Source organism: Sparus aurata, chromosome 1, assembly GCF_900880675.1.
Source record: "Sparus aurata chromosome 1, fSpaAur1.1, whole genome shotgun sequence".
NCBI classification, from domain to species: Eukaryota; Metazoa; Chordata; class Actinopteri; order Spariformes; family Sparidae; genus Sparus; species Sparus aurata.
The window spans coordinates 360,494-379,029 of record NC_044187.1 but is presented as its reverse complement, the minus strand read 5'-3'; the positions used below and the strand labels follow the sequence as shown (position 1 = coordinate 379,029).

Genomic DNA, 18,536 nt, shown 5'->3' with positions numbered 1-18,536 from the left:
AATGTCATGTATTTAGTTACTCCTCACTGGGCCAGGCCAACAGCAAGCAACAGAACGTAAACACCATACACATATAGTATACATACACATATATACATACCGGATATACATACACATATATCCATACACATATATTCATACATATATATACATACAAATATATACATACGGGATATACATACACATATATACATACCGGATATACATACACATATATCCATACACATATATACATACACATATATACATACCGGATATCCATACACATATATACATACACATATATCCATACACATATATACATACACATATATACATACCGGATATACATACACATATATCCATACACATATATACATACACATATATCCATACACATATATACATACACATATATACATACCGGATATACATACACATATATACATACCGGATATACATACACATATATCCATACACATATATACATACACATATATACATACACATATATACATACCGGATATACATACACATATATCCATACACATATATACATACACATATATACATACCGGATATCCATTCACATATATACATACACATATATACATACACATATATCCATACACATATATACATACCCATATATACATACACATATATACATACCGGATATACATACACATATATCCATACACATATATACATACACATATATCCATACACATATATCCATACACATATATACATACACATATATCCATACACATATATACATACACATATATACATACACATATATCCATACACATATATCCATACACATATATACATACACATATAAACCAGCACATATATACATACCGGATATACATACACATATATACATACACATATATACATACCGGATATACATACACATATATCCATACACATATATACATACACATATATCCATACACATATATCCATACACATATATACATACACATATATCCATACACATATATACATACACATATATCCATACACATATATCCATACACATATATCCATACACATATATACATACACATATATACATACCGGATATACATACACATATAAACATGCACATATATACATACCGGATATACATACACATATATACATACACATATATACATACCGGATATACATACACACATATACATACACATACTGACATATATACATAGGCACCTCACTGAGTGCTGGACCGTATGTCGACTTCATAATATATGAATCAGAATCAGAAATTCTTTATTGATCCCTGACGGGAAATTGCAGTGTTCCCATTTAAAGTCAACATGAAGAAAAATAGTAATAATAATAATAATAGTAATAGAAATAATAAAAACTCTATATGGTGCATATTTATAATAGTAGCCTACTGCAACTTTACTTTTCTTTTTTAACATTAAATGTGATTGTATACATTATCATATTTTATAACGTTTTGTCTCTTCACTGCTGACTGAACAGAAAGCAGCTCACTGCTGCTGCAGCTTCTTATCTTGATCTACAGACTTTGTTCAGTTTTTGTCTCCATGATTGTTATTATTAGTACTTAGATGATCAAAAATCACTGTTTTTAAAAACGACTTTGGTGCTTTTTATTCCCACAGACGTCACAGTTACATGTCAGGATGTGGTTATTATACACAGATTCAATATTTAACTGTCATGTATCATCACAGTAACAGTGTTACATACATCAGCAGCTGTAAACACATTAAAACATTATAAAACATCCTGTGGTTTGGGGCCAACCTGTATACTGAACATATACGGAGTAGTTAACGTTTATAATCATCAGAGAACGTTACAGACGGTGTTTTTGGTTTCCTGAATATATCTGTACATGTTTAAATGTGTAAATGAGACATTAACTTATAGCACTTTGTAGAAGGAGCTTTATAAAGTTCACTACATTCACTTGTATCAGTTCATGGGGCGGAGCTGCTGCATCCAAGATGGCGGTGACGTCGATGTATCACAGCAGCGGGCCAACCTGCTCAATGAGGTGTCTGTGTATATATGGTAAAGACAACCAGTGAGCTTAAATAGTCTCTGTGACATCATCAATCAGTCAGCCAATCAGAGACAGTCAGTGACCTCTGACCTCTGAGCTGCTTCCTGTTGTGTTCTGGTCTGGAGCCAGTCCACCTGCTGCTGAGCTCAGAGCTGAACCAGGATCAGGTGTCTATATTTACCTGAGATTAACCGCCTGAGACGAACAGCCTCCTCCTCCTCCTGCTGCTGCTGCTGCTGCTCCTCACACACTCCTCACACACTCCTCACACACTCCTCACAGACTCTCCAACATGTCGGGGATCAGCCCAGCAGCCGACGGACCTCCTTGGAGGAACAACAGCTTCATCCTGGCGGGGGGCAAAGACCCTCCTCTGTCTGACCAGGGAGAGACCATCATCGGAGTGTACCTGCTGCTGCTGGGTGAGAACACACTGTAACACACACTGCTGCACACGCTGTAACACACACTGCTACACACACTGTAACACACACTGCTACACACACTGTAAGACACACTGCTACACACACTGCTGCACACACTGCTACACACACTGCTACACACACTGTAACACACACTGCTGCACACACTGCTACACACACTGCTACACACACTGTAACACACACTGCTACACACGCTGTAACACACACTGCTACACACACTGTAACACACACTGCTGCACACGCTGTAACACACACTGCTACACACACTGTAACACACACTGCTACACACACTGTAACACACACTGCTACACACACTGCTGCACACACTGCTACACACACTACTACACACACTGTAACACACACTGCTACACACACTGTAACACACACTGCTACACACACTGCTGCACACACTGCTACACTCACTGCTGCACACACTGCTACACACACTGCTACACACACTGCTGCACACACTGCTACACACACTGCTACACACACTGTAACACACACTGCTACACACACTGTAACACACACTGCTACACACACTGCTGCACACACTGCTACACACACTGCTACACACACTGCTGCACACACTGTAACACACACTGCTACACACACTGTAACACACACTGCTACACACACTGCTGCACACACTGCTACACACACTGCTACACACACTGCTGCACACACTGCTGCACACACTGCTACACACACTGTAACACACACTGCTACACACACTGCTGCACACACTGTAACACACACTGCTACACACACTGTAACACACACTGCTACACACACTGTAACACACACTGCTGCACACACTGCTACACACACTGCTACACACACTGCTGCACACACTGCTACACACACTGTAACACACACTGCTACACACACTGCTGCACACACTGTAACACACACTGTAACACACACTGCTACACACACTGCAACACACACTGCTACACACACTGCTGCACACACTGCTACACACACTGTAACACACACTGCTACACACACTGTAACACACACTGCTACACACACTGTAACACACACTGCTGCACACGCTGTAACACACACTGCTACACACACTGCTGCACACGCTGTAACACCCACTGCTACACACACTGCAACACACACTGCTACACACACTGCTGCACACACTGCTACACACACTGCTGCACACACTGTAACACACACTGCTACACACACTGCTGCACACACTGCTACACACACTGCTGCACACACTGTAACACACACTGCTACACACACTGCTGCACACACTGCTACACACACTGCTGCACACACTGCTACACACACTGTAACACACACTGCTACACACACTGTAACACACACTGCTACACACACTGCAACACACACTGCTACACACACTGCTGCACACACTGCTACACACACTGTAACACACACTGCTACACACACTGTAACACACACTGCTACACACACTGCTACACACACTGCTACACACACCTTTTCTTCTGTGGTGTAGAGTTTCCACAGTTGTTCCGTGGACAGCGACCGGAGAGAGTTGCTGTTTTGTTTTGTTGCTCTGTAACAGTGATGTAAAAGTGATGACATCACTGTGACATCAGGATTTACTGCAGAACGAGAAGTTAATGAAACAGCTTCCTGTTGATGGTTTAAACTGTGTTACTGTGGTGTGTTCAGGTGTAAACGCTGTGTGTCTCTGTCTCTGTGGTGTGTTCAGGTGTAAACGCTGTGTGTCTCTGTCTCTGTGGTGTGTTCAGGTGTAAACGCTGTGTGTCTCTGTCTCTGTGGTGTGTTCAGGTGTAAACGCTGTGTGTCTCTGTCTCTGTGGTGTGTTCAGGTGTAAACGCTGTGTGTCTCTGTCTCTTTGGTGTGTTCAGGTGTAAACAGTGTGTGTCTCTGTCTCTGTGGTGTGTTCAGGGTGGTTGTCCTGGTTTGGAAACAGCATCGTCCTCTTCGTCCTTTACAGACAGAGAGCCACCCTGCAGCCCACCGACTACCTGACCCTTAACCTGGCCATCTCCGACGCCAGCATCTCCGTGTTCGGCTACTCCAGAGGCATCATTGAGATCTTCAACGTCTTCCAGGACAGCAGCTACATCATCACCTCCATCTGGACCTGCCAGGTAGACCTGAGGCACACCTGATATTACTTTTCCACCAACATTAGCAGGTCTGCACAGGTTTTTCAACGCAGGTCAACCTCCTAAAAATCACCTGTTGACCCCATTCCCACTTACCACCAGCAAGGCAGCCCGTCTGTGATTTTTTATTATTTTTTCAAACACATTTTTATTATCTTTTTTCAGAACACATTACAAGAAAGGAAACAAAAAGATAGAACATACAAACGACTTAAAACAGTAACAGGCAGTTGTACAAAATAAAAGGCAAATTACAGGTCATTGTGATGTGCTCTGAGGACAAAGACATACGTAGGATAATAAATAAACCTGACTTCATTCATATTGGGGATATTCTGGGGAGGGATGGGGGGGATAGCTTAGCTCTGATATACTTGATAAATGGTTTCCAAATTTGATCAAATTTATCAGAGGGGCCGTGAATTGTGTGTTTCAGTTTCTCCAGCTTGAGATGCTGCATCACCTCCCTCAGCCACTGAGTCCAGCTCGGGGGCTGAGGAGACTTCCAGTGGAGAAGAATCAGTCTTAGTGCTAGCAAAGTAACACATTTTGTCACGTTGAGTTTAACTCCAGTTAGATTCTTGTTGTTTTTTCCTGCTACACCAAAAATGGCTATCATAGGATCTGGCTCAATCACCATTTTGAAAACATCTGACAGTGATCCAAAAGTCGAGTTCCAATAAGTGAGAGCCAAAGAAGCGGGTGATACTTTGCATCTGTCACAGGTAGAGTCCACCCCTGGGAACATTTCAGAGAAATGAAGACGGTGCGGCACCCTGAACTGAATAAGACCATGCTGGGCACAGATTGAGGCTGTATGGACCCCCTCTAAGGCCTTTATCCACTGCTCTGCTGCCACAGCCAACCCCAGATCCCCCTCACATGCAGATCTTAGAGTCTCCAAAGAAGGATTTTGCAGGTTGGATAGGAGATTATAAAGATAGGATATTGCACCCCGACTGAAAGCCTCAAAGGAAAACAAGGTTTCCATGGGCAATTCATCAGGAAGATTGAAAAATCTGAATCTGAAAAATCTGATCCGTTGATAGGATTGATGGGAGAACTTTTTCCAATCGCGTATCAAGCATCTTGGCTAATAATTTTGTATCCACATTTAATAGACTAATTGGTCGATATGAACCCGGTTCTCTAGGGTCTTTACCTTCCTTTAACAAAACTGATATAGAAGCCTGATAAAAGGTAGGAGGGAGCGCTCTGGCGGTAAAGGCTTCATTGAAAGCATCAAGCAGTACAGGAGAAATTAATGTAGAATACGTTTTTGAAGAACTCGGCGGTGAACCCATCTGGGCCTGGAGTTTTAGAGCTTTGCATTGTTTTTACTGCATGTGTTGAGTCCCGGAGCGAAAGAGGCTCAGTGAAACTAGCCTTGTGGTTTTCTTCTATCGTAGGAATTTGTAATTTATTTAAAAATTCACCTATTAATGCAGGGTCACCTTTGGACTCTGAGGTATAAAGATGTGTATAAAAAGACTTAAATTCACTGTGGATTTCCTGTTGAATTTCACCACTGGCTGTGCAAATTTCTGCTATAAGTCTCGATGAGGCTGCTCAACTAATTTGGTGAGCCAAGAGGCGCCCCGCCTTCTCCCCTGCTCACACAGTCTGTGTCTGGTCTGGAGTATTAGCTTAGCTGCCTCATCGGTGGAAGAAGATCAAAATCTGACTGAAGAGAGCTCCTCTTATTGTATAGGTCTGGTGAAGGAGTTATTGAATTGGTCGTGAGTAGACATTTCTGCTCTGAAGTCTCTCAAGATAGCTTCATGGAAAAGTCGAAGTTCTTCCAGAAGAAGTTGAACAGTCAGTTGGCCACCCTCCGCCATCTTGACTCAAAATTTAGCTTAGCTGTTAAACTATTGTTCACTATCGTCGTTTTCTAATTTTATTTCTTTACCGGCCAAAGCTCCATGTCCGTGTTAATTGGGCGATGGATTGTAACCAGTTTCACTTCAAGATAATCAAACTATGGTCGTAGAAATGTGTAAAATAAGTGAAAAACACAGGAGCCTACGAGACCTACGTCTGCTCCATACCAGGGTCAAACCGGAAGTCCCGTCTGTGATTTTTATCTGAAGCGTCAATAAGCCGAACAATAACAACAGACTCTTTGTGAAAGAAGCGTCTGTAAACAGTGGATACATTATTTTGAGTGTCACAACTCATTTTTGTCCAGTAACATTTGGAAAGTGTAGAGGAGCCGCACGATTCAATAACTTTTCACCCTTCTGCTAGACCGGAGGTTATCCGGCTCGGTCGGTGATCCATGTCGGTGGAAACTCGAGCTTTTTTGTCTTCAGGACACCACTGAGCAGCTTTGATAGTAGTGATGGGAATTCTGGCTCTTTTAAGAGAGCTGGCTCTTGTGGCTCGGCTCACTAGAAAGAGCCAGCTCTTTCGGCTCCCAACTGGCTCCTCAGATTTTTTTGTTGCTTAAATTAATTTATTACCAAAAATAATGAAACACGGTGTGTAAAATGAATTACTAATGTACAAAACATACATTATATCAAACGTTTATTATTTATATGGCTTATTATACTCAACATGGAACAAAGTGCTACAAAAAATAAATTATAGATAAATAAGGTACACAGCCTTTTGCACAAACTGTGTCATAGAGCTGTGGTTGTAGGTGGAGGTGGTTGTTGTGGTGTTGTAGACACTGTGGACGCTGCAGCAGCAGCAACAGTTGCAGCAGACAAACTGACACCTTCATTAGCAGCAGGTTCACTTGCTTGTCTTTTTTCTTCCAACTGCACTGATGGCTGTAGCTACAGTTCTAATGTGTCTGTGCAGGTTATCTGTAGAGCCTGCTACATGTGAGATTTTAACCTTCAATACTCCACACTCACACTTACTGCGCTTCCTGCCGTCACTCAATTTCTCACCTTTCCAGTGTGTTCTCTCTCTCTCTCTCTCTCTGTGGTGTTTGCGTGTGTGTGTGTGCTGTGTCTGACCAATCACGTGCGGCTTGACCAGAGAAAAATAGTGAAAAAAAAAACCCAAAGCGGCTCCGGCTTCCAGACAGGAGCCGGCTCCGATCGTCACTTCAAAGAGCCGGCTCTAAGAGCCGTTTCGTTCGCGACCGACACATCACTACTTGATAGGAATGAACGGGCTGCACCTCTAACACTGTGTCCAGTAATAAAATTACCTTACAGAATGCATCCCAAATTCCTTCTTTATTTACATCACTTTTCACGGCAGAATTTAGCGCGTTGACCCGGGTCTTAGGTTCAGATCCAAGCTGAGCCGAGGTGATAAAAACACGGGTCTACTGCAGAGTTTACACATTCACAGTGCAAACAAAAGCCTGATCTTAATGGGTTTAAGTGGGATTCTTGACTAGTGGAAAAGGGGTGAAGGTTTATCTCTCAGCCACGTGTCTCTCAGAGGACTTCCTCTTGTGTCACGATGGACCTGATGGTTTGAAGGAGGTGGAGCCTGAACAGGAACACACCTGTTACCTGTCCTGTTTGTCTCCCGCAGGTGGACGGTTTCTTCACGCTGGTGTTCGGTCTGAGCAGCATCAACACACTGACAGTGATCAGCATCACCCGCTACATCAAAGGATGTCACCCGAGCAGAGGTCATTAACACATGTATTTATGTAGCAGGCTTCTGATTGGTCAGGTCTTTGATAGATGGAGGTTAAACTTCACCTCGCTACATTAAAGCTAGTGAAATGAAATGTTGTGGTTTGGTTGCATATACGATTGTGTCGAGGTAAGCTGACCTTTTTGGTTAAAATAATGACTTCCTGTTGAGGCTTTCGTCTGTGGTCTGAACTGTCACCTGGGCACTAGAGGGCGCCGTAACCAGACAGACACCTGTAGCTGAAACCATTTGAAACGTTCACAGTGAATGTTGAATGTTGTGTTTCAGCGCGTCACATCAGCAGCACCAGCGTGTCTGTCTGTCTCCTGCTCATCTGGATCACAGCTGGATTCTGGTCCGGAGCACCGCTGCTCGGCTGGGCAGCTACAAAGGCAGGAAACCTTCAGAATAAGAGTCTGTTTACCTCTGCTTTTACTGACCCCTGACCCCTGACCTTTGACCCCTCCATGCCCCCTCTGCAGATCGTGGATACGGCACCTGTGAGATCGACTGGGCCAAAGCGACCTACTCAAGCATCTACAGGTCCTACATCATCTCCATCCTCATCTTCTGCTTCTTCATCCCAGTGCTCATCATGCTCTTCTGCTACGTGTCCATCATCAACACGGTGAAGAGAGGCAACGCTCTGTCAGCAGAGGGCGACCTGACCGACCGCCAGAGAAAGATCGAGAGAGACGTCACCATCGTGAGTCACATAGACCGCCGTGATACAGCAGAGTGAAGACCTGGTCCTGGTGCAGTGATGGTCCTTTGACAGGATCCAGGCTCCCTCTGACTCTCTGTGGTTTTCTGATGTTTGAGGACGAATGCGAAGAGATTGGTCCAATAACCAATTGTGTCTTGCAGGTTTCCATAGTGATCTGCACAGCCTTCATCCTGGCGTGGTCTCCGTACGCAGTGGTGTCCATGTGGTCTGCCTGGGGCTTCCACGTGCCCAACCTCACCAGCATCTTCACCCGTCTCTTTGCAAAGTCTGCCAGCTTCTACAACCCCCTCATCTACTTCGGACTCAGTTCCAAGTTTCGCAAAGACGTGGCCATCCTGCTGCCATGCACCCGCGACGCCAAAGACACCGTCAAGCTGAAGCGGTTCAAGCCGAAGGCCGACGCCCACGGCCGACCTGCTGCAGGAGGTGGAGCCAGACTCAAAGTTCCTCTGAACCGGACAGAGAAAAAGTACTCGCCCACTCCCCAGCAGCCTTACCCACTCCCCAGCCCGGACTCTGGGGTGGGGAGCCCGCCCCACACGCCACCGCCCGTCAACAAGGAGGTGTTCTACATCAACATGCCCCACGCCTCTGATGCCGGACCAGAGTATGAATGTGAGAGACTCTGATGAGCTCACCTGGAGGAGGACCAGCTCTGATTGGTTAAACAATGATCATGTGATGGACTGACGTCTGCTTAGTTCAGACAGACGTCAGCAGATGATGTCACACAGTACAGAAGAAGATGACGTCAAGATTCTTTAAGAAGTTACATGTAGTGATCAGTGTCACAGTGACTTCACATCCTGTTTTACATCCTCCAATCACAAACTGACATGAGGTCCACAAGTTCTTCTTCTCCTTAAAGTCAGGTAAAGTGTTGTGGTCCACAGAACAGTTCTGGAGCTTCACAGTAAAACAGAGTTGCAGCGTTCTGCTGAACAACTGAAGCAGCTGAGACTTGATTTAAACATCAGATGCCTTCATCAGCTCGTCTGCTGTGATCACAGTCTGCAGCAGAGAACACATCACTAACTGATCTCAGACCAGATCACAACCTGATCTGAGGAGACGATCCTGCACCCACTTCAGAGGGGGTGCAAGCTAACACTTTTAGCTTAGCAGCTTTAGGGAGGATTTGAGTTTTTTTATAAAGGTTGTAAATAATCAACCAATCAATCTTTATTTGTACCGCGCCAATTCACAAGAAAAGTAATCCATATACATGATAATTTATCAGACTCTGCTGTCCAAAGCGACTTACAGTAATTCATACATTCATCACTGATGGTGGTGGCTGCCATGCAAGCTGCTGACCAGCTCATCAGGAGCTGTTTAGAGTTCAGAATAGAATAGAATTACTTTATTGATCCCAGACTGGGTAATTATTTTGTTACAGCAGCAGTGGGTCTGCAAAAATCACTCTGTACATAACATGAATAGAAAGAAATATATACACAATGTATATATACAGTGCAAAATATACTATAAACAATAAACAATAATAATATATACAACAAAACAGTAGAGAGACCAGAGTTCTCTGTCAGGCAGAGGTGAGAGAGTTATTATATAAAGTGATGGATTGTGGCAGGAAAGATTTCCTGTATCTGTTGCTACGACAGCGAAGCTGAAGCAGCCTTCCGGAGAAGGTGCTCCGCTGTCTGACCAGTGTGAGGTGGAGAGGGTGGAGAGGATTATCCATGATGGATAACAGTTTGTTCAGTGTCCTCCTCTCCACCACAGCCTCCAGAGTGTCCTGTTTGCAGCCAATCACAGAGCCAGCCTTCCTGATCAGTTTGTTGAGTCTGTTGGTGTCGCTGGCTCCGATGCTGCTTCCCCAACAAACCACAGCAAAGAAAAGTACACTGGCCACCACAGACTGATAAAAGATCCCCAACATCTTGCTGCACACGTTGAAGGATCTCAGCTTCCTCAGGAAGTAAAGTCTGCTCATCCCCTTCTTGTAAACAGCTTCAGTGTTAGATCTCCAGTCCAGTCTGTGGTTGATGGTAACACCCAGGTACTTGTAATCCTCCACCGCCTCCACATCCTTTCCCAGAATGCACAGAGGTTGGAAAGCCGTCTTCCTCTTCTTCCTGAAATCTATCACCATCTCTCTGGTCTTGCTGATGTTCAGCCGCAGGTGATTCTGTCCAGTCCACTCCACAAAGTTGTCTACCAGTGCCCTGTACTCCTCCTCCTGTTCCTCACTTATACACCCAACAACAGCCGAGTCGTCAGGAAACTTCTGCAGGTGACACGACCCGGTGTTGTACTGAAAGTCAGCGGTGTATAAGGTGAACAGGAAAGGAGACAGCACAGTTCCCTGTGGAGCTCCTGTATCACTGACCACCGCATCAGACAGAACACTGCCCATACGGACAATCTGTGGCCTGCCTGTCAGGTAGTCAGTAATCCAGGAGATCATTGTGTCGTCTACACCCATCACCCGCAGCTTCTCCCCCAGTAGCAGTGGCTGAATGGTGTTAAAAGCACCAGAGAAATCAAAGAATGTGATTCTCACAGTGCCTCCTCCACCATCCAGGTGCGAATGGGCTCGTTGCAGCCTTCTGCTGGTGGAGTCTCTCCAGCTGTCTCCTAACCTGGCCTGTAGTCACAGTCATGTGGGGGAGGCTGCTGGTGTCTTCAGTGAAGGAGGAGGAGGTGGAGGAGGAGGAGGAGGAGGAGGAGAGGTTCTGCACAGGAGAGCTCACAGCAGGGGAGTGAGGGGGGAGGAGAGGAAGCATTTGAGGCAGTGGGGGACTGTGGGGGTCTGAAAGTGTCGGGGAGACGGCAGAAGGCTGTGAACCTACTGAAGAAACTGTTCAGCTGTGTCTTGTCTGTGTCTTGCCCAAGGACACTTTGACATGCAGACCAGGGGAATTGAACCAGCGACCTTCTGATAACAAGATGCTGGCTCTACCCCTGACCACAGCCGCCCATATCACAAAGGTCTAAACCAAACTCCTTGATGAATGTTTTTACAGAGACCAAACATTTCCCCAGTGAGAGAGGAGGAGATGCTGCAGCAGTTATGACAGCTTTACTCATTGAGATATGAATATTAATAACACTTAAACAATAACAATAATAACAATAATGATGATGATGAAAGCAGAAGTCAAGCAGGACTGCACCATCCATGGGCTGCACCATCTTCAGTTTGGAATCTCAGGAAATTGAAATACTACAAGTACCTCAGATTTGTACTTAATAATGTGCTTAGTTACATTGAACAGGACGAGAAGCTTCCAACAGCTGTTGGCAGGAGCAGGAGCAGGTCTCTGTTTGTGTTTGTCAGATCACGATCAATAACTCAGAGCCGACTCACTGGGTTTGTTCTTGTCCTGCGACTCTGGAGGACTGATGCTGGACCGCTGCTCTGCCGTCCCGTGAGGATCCAGAACCATGGACCCTGAGGACGAACCGGATTATTGGACTTTAATCTATAATCTGCCTGTGGTGTTGTTGTTCTGTTCAGACATGTTAATGAATAATAAAACCTTAAAGACAAAAGCTTCATACTCTGATTGAAGTCCTGTTAGCGCCCTCAACCTACACACAACGTATACACAACGTATACACAACCTACACACAACGTATACACAACGTATACACAACCTACACACAACCTACACACAACGTATACACAACGTAAACACAACCTACACACAACGTATACACAACCTATACACAACCTACACACAACGTATACACAACCTACACACAACGTATACACAACGTATACACAACGTATACACAACGTATACACAACGTATACACAACCTACACACAACGTATACACAACCTACACACAACCTACACACAACGTATACACAACCTACACACAACGTATACACAACGTATACACAACCTACACACAACGTATACACAACCTACACACAACGTATACACAACGTATACACAACCTACACACAACGTATACACAACCTACACACAACGTATACACAACGTATACACAACCTACACACAACATATACACAATCTACACACAACGTATACACAATCTACACACAACGTATACACAACCTACACACAACGTATACACAACGTATACACAATCTACACACAACGTATACACAACGTATACACAATCTACACAAAACGTATACACAATCTACACACAACCTACACACAACGTATACACAACGTATACACAATCTACACACAATGTATACACAATCTACACACAACGTATACACAATCTACACACAACGTATACACAACCTACACACAACGTATACACAACGTATACACAACCTACACACAACGTATACACAACGTATACACAATCTACACACAACGTATACACAATCTACACACAACGTATACACAACCTACACACAACGTATACACAACGTATTCACAATCTACACACAACGTATTCACAATCTACACACAACGTATACACAACGTATACACAATCTACACAAAACGTATACACAATCTACACACAACCTACACACAACATATACACAATCTACACACAACGCACACACAACCTACACACAACGTATACACAACGTAAACCTATACACAACCTACACACAACGTATACACAATCTACACACAACGTATACACAACGTATACACAATGTATACACAACCTACACACAACCTAAACACAACCTACACATGGCCAACACACAACCTACACACAACGTACACACAATCTATACACAACCTACACACAACCTACACACAACGTAAACACAACCTATACACAACCTATGCACAACCTACATACAACTTATACACAATCTACACAACTTATACACAACCTACACAACCTACACACAACCTACACATGGCCAACACACAACCTACACACAACGTATACACAATCTATACACAACCTACACACAATGTTTACACAACCTACACACAACGTATACACAATCTATACACAACCAACACACAACCTACACACAACGTATACACAATCTATACACAACCAACACACAACCTACACACAACCTACACACAATCTACACAACTTATACAGAACCTACACACAACCTACACACAACGTATACACAATCTATACACAACCTACCTACTGTATTACTGTAGTAAAGTATTACTGCAGTAAAGCAGTACTGCAAAGCAGTACTGTAGTAAAGTATTACTGTATTAAAGTATTACTGCAGTAAAGCAGTACTGCAGTAAAGCAGTACTGTAGTAAAGTATTACTGCAGTAAAGCAGTACTGCAAAGCAGTACTGTAGTAAAGTATTACTGTATTAAAGTATTACTGCAGTAAAGCAGTACTGCAGTAAAGCAGTACTGTAGTAAAGTATTACTGCAGTAAAGTATCGTTGTAGTAATGCAGTGCTGTAGTAAAGTATTACTGCAGTAAAGCAGTACTGTAGTAAAGTATTACTGCAGTAAAGTATGACTGCAGTAAAGTATGACTGCAGTAAAGTATTACTGCAGTAAAGCAGTACTATAGTAAAGTATTACTGCAGTAAAGCAGTACTATAGTAAAGTATTACTGCGGTAAAGCATTATTGTAGTAAAGTATTACTGCAGTAAAGTATTATTGTAGTAATGCAGTACTGCAGTAAAGCATTACTGTAGTAAAGTATTACTGTAGTAAAGTATTACTGCAGTAAAGCAGTACTGTAGTAAAGTATTACTGTAGTAAAGTATTACTGCAGTAAAGCAGTACTGTAGTAAAGTATTACTGTAGTAAAGTATTACTGCAGTAAAGCAGTACTGTAGTAAAGCAGTACTGTAGTAAAGTATTACTGCAGTAAAGTATGACTGCAGTAAAGTATGACTGCAGTAAAGTATTACTGCAGTAAAGCAGTACTATAGTAAAGTATTACTGCAGTAAAGCAGTACTATAGTAAAGTATTACTGCGGTAAAGCATTATTGTAGTAAAGTATCACTGCAGTAAAGTATTATTGTAGTAATGCAGTACTGCAGTAAAGCATTACTGTAGTAAAGTATTACTGTAGTAAAGTATTACTGCAGTAAAGCAGTACTGTAGTAAGTATTACTGTAGTAAAGTATTACTGCAGTAAAGCAGTACTGTAGTAAAGTATTACTGTAGTAAAGTATTACTGTAGTAAAGTATTACTGCAGTAAAGCAGTACTGTAGTAAAGTATTACTGTAGTAAAGTATTACTGCAGTAAAGCAGTACTATAGTAAAGTATTACTGCAGTAAAGCAGTACTATAGTAAAGTATTACTGCGGTAAAGCATTATTGTAGTAAAGTATTACTGCAGTAAAGTATTATTGTAGTAATGCAGTACTGCAGTAAAGCATTACTGTAGTAAAGTATTACTGTAGTAAAGTATTACTGCAGTAAAGCAGTACTGTAGTAAAGTATTACTGTAGTAAAGTATTACTGTAGTAAAGTATTACTGCAGTAAAGCAGTACTGTAGTAAAGTATTACTGTAGTAAAGTATTACTGCAGTAAAGTATGACTGCAGTAAAGTATTACTATAGTAAAGTATCACTACAGTAAAGTATCGTTGTAGTAATGCAGTGCTGTAGTAAAGTATTACTGCAGTAAAGCAGTAATGCAGTAAAGCAGTACTGTAGTAAAGTATTACTGTAGTAAAGTATTACTGCAGTAAAGCAGTACTATAGTAAAGTATTACTGCAGTAAAGCAGTACTATAGTAAAGTATTACTGCGGTAAAGCATTATTGTAGTAAAGTATTACTGCAGTAAAGTATTATTGTAGTAATGCAGTACTGCAGTAAAGCATTACTGTAGTAAAGTATTACTGTAGTAAAGTATTACTGCAGTAAAGCAGTACTGTAGTAAAGTATTACTGTAGTAAAGTATTACTGCAGTAAAGCAGTACTGTAGTAAAGTATTACTGTAGTAAAGTATTACTGCAGTAAAGCAGTAATGCAGTAAAGCAGTACTGTAGTAAAGTATTACTGTAGTAAAGTATTACTGTAGTAAAGTATTACTGCAGTAAAGCAGTAATGCAGTAAAGCAGTACTGTAGTAAAGTATTACTGTAGTAAAGTATTACTGTAGTAAAGTATTACTGCAGTAAAGCAGTACTATAGTAAAGTATTACTGCAGTAAAGCAGTACTATAGTAAAGTATTACTGCGGTAAAGCATTATTGTAGTAAAGTATTACTGCAGTAAAGTATTATTGTAGTAATGCAGTACTGCAGTAAAGCATTACTGTTAGTAAAGTATTACTGTAGTAAAGTATTACTGCAGTAAAGCAGTACTGTAGTAAAGTATTACTGTAGTAAAGTATTACTGCAGTAAAGCAGTACTGTAGTAAAGTATTACTGTAGTAAAGTATTACTGCAGTAAAGCAGTACTGTAGTAAAGTATTACTGTAGTAAAGTATTACTGCAGTAAAGCAGTACTATAGTAAAGTATTACTGCAGTAAAGCAGTACTATAGTAAAGTATTACTGCGGTAAAGCATTATTGTAGTAAAGTATTACTGCAGTAAAGTATTATTGTAGTAATGCAGTACTGCAGTAAAGCATTACTGTAGTAAAGTATTACTGTAGTAAAGTATTACTGCAGTAAAGCAGTACTGTAGTAAAGTATTACTGTAGTAAAGTATTACTGCAGTAAAGCAGTACTGTAGTAAAGTATTACTGTAGTAAAGTATTACTGCAGTAAAGTATGACTGCAGTAAAGTATTACTATAGTAAAGTATCACTACAGTAAAGTATCGTTGTAGTAATGCAGTGCTGTAGTAAAGTATTACTGCAGTAAAGCAGTAATGCAGTAAAGCAGTACTGTAGTAAAGTATTACTGTAGTAAAGTATTACTGCAGTAAAGCAGTACTATAGTAAAGTATTACTGCAGTAAAGCAGTACTATAGTAAAGTATTACTGCGGTAAAGCATTATTGTAGTAAAGTATTACTGCAGTAAAGTATTATTGTAGTAATGCAGTACTGCAGTAAAGCATTACTGTAGTAAAGTATTACTGTAGTAAAGTATTACTGCAGTAAAGCAGTACTGTAGTAAAGTATTACTGTAGTAAAGTATTACTGCAGTAAAGCAGTACTGTAGTAAAGTATTACTGTAGTAAAGTATTACTGCAGTAAAGCAGTAATGCAGTAAAGCAGTACTGTAGTAAAGTATTACTGTAGTAAAGTATTACTGTAGTAAAGTATTACTGCAGTAAAGCAGTACTATAGTAAAGTATTACTGCAGTAAAGCAGTACTATAGTAAAGTATTACTGCGGTAAAGCATTATTGTAGTAAAGTATTACTGCAGTAAAGTATCATTGTAGTAATGCAGTACTGCAGTAAAGCATTACTGTAGTAAAGTATTACTGTAGTAAAGTATTACTGCAGTAAAGCAGTACTGTAGTAAAGAATTACTGTAGTAAAGTATTACTGCAGTAAAGCAGTACTGTAGTAAAGCATTACTGTATTAAAGTATTACTGCAGTAAAGCAGTACTGTAGTAAAGTATTACTGTATTAAAGTATTACTGCAGTAAAGTATTACTGTAGTAAAGTATTACTGCAGTAATGCAGTAATGTAGTAAAGTATTACTGCAGTAAAGCAGTACTGTAGTAAAGTATTACTGCAGTAAAGTATTACTGTAGTAAAGCAGTACTGTAGTAAAGTATTACTGCAGTAAAGTATTACTGCAGTAAAGCAGTACTGTAGTAAAGCAGTACTGCAGTAAAGCAGTACTGAAGTAAAGTATTATTGTAGTAAAGTATTACTGCAGTAAAGTATTATTGTAGTAAAGTATTACTGCAGTAAAGTATTATTGTAGTAAAGCAGTACTGCAGTAAAGCATTACTGTAGTAAAGTATTACTGTAGTAAAGTATTACTGTAGTAAAGTATCACTACAGTAAAGTATTATTGTAGTAATGCAGTACTATAGTAAAGTATTACTGCAGTAAAGTATTATTGTAGTAATGCAGTACTGCAGTAAGTATTACTGCAGTAAAGTATTACTGTAGTAAAGCAGTACTGTAGTTTACTGCAGTACTGCTTTACTGCAGTAATACTTTACGTTTTCACACAACGTATACACAACCTATACACAACCTACACACAACCTACACACAACCTATACACAATCTATACACAACCTACCTACTGTATTACTGTAGTAAAGCAGTACTGTCGTAAAGTATTACTGTAGTAAAGTATTACTGCAGTAAAGCATTATTGTAGTAAAGTATCACTACAGTAAAGTATCGTTGTAGTAATGCAGTACTGTAGTAAAGTATTACTGTAGTAAAGTATTAGTGCGGTAAAGCAGTACTGTAGTTAAGCAGTACTGCAGTAAAGTATTACCGTAGTAAAGTATTACTGTAGTAAAGTATTACTGCGGTAAAGCAGTACTGTAGTTAAGCAGTACTGCAGTAAAGTATTTATGTAGTAAAGTATTACTGTAGTAAAGTATTACTGCGGTAAAGCAGTACTGTAGTTAAGCAGTACTGCAGTAAAGTATTTATGTAGTAAAGTATTACTGTAGTAAAGTATTACTGCAGTAAAGCAGTACTGTAGTTAAGCAGTACTGCAGTAAAGTATTACTGTAGTAAAGTATTACTGTAGTAAAGTATTACTGCAGTAAAGCAGTACT

General features: G+C 41.0%; 2 protein-coding genes across 6 annotated transcripts in view; one reads left to right on the top strand and one right to left on the bottom strand.

Moving 5' to 3' along the window:
* The window catches only part of LOC115583016 (serum response factor-like), a 102,437-nt gene that overhangs the window by 33,696 nt on the left and 50,205 nt on the right, over nt 1-18,536 (bottom strand). The gene's annotated exons all lie outside the window — the stretch shown is intronic.
* On the top strand, nt 2,310-10,471 carry LOC115583169 (opsin-5-like). The gene is made up of 6 exons (XM_030419687.1): nt 2,310-2,457; nt 4,396-4,601; nt 8,127-8,226; nt 8,523-8,624; nt 8,714-8,940; nt 9,102-10,471. Exons 1-6 carry the CDS (start codon nt 2,328-2,330, stop codon nt 9,588-9,590), a joined length of 1,254 nt encoding a protein of 417 aa, XP_030275547.1. The 5' UTR covers nt 2,310-2,327; the 3' UTR covers nt 9,591-10,471.

Excerpts from the sequence above, each read along its gene's own strand:
- LOC115583169 (XM_030419687.1), top strand. The coding sequence starts at position 2,328 with ATGTCGGGGATCAGCCCAGCAGCCGACGGACCTCCTTGGAGGAACAAC. Across the intron at positions 4,602-8,126 it reads CCTCCATCTGGACCTGCCAG|GTGGACGGTTTCTTCACGCT; the intron begins GTAGACCTGAGG and ends TGTCTCCCGCAG. Across the intron at positions 8,625-8,713 it reads GCTCGGCTGGGCAGCTACAA|CAGATCGTGGATACGGCACC; the intron begins AGGCAGGAAACC and ends ATGCCCCCTCTG.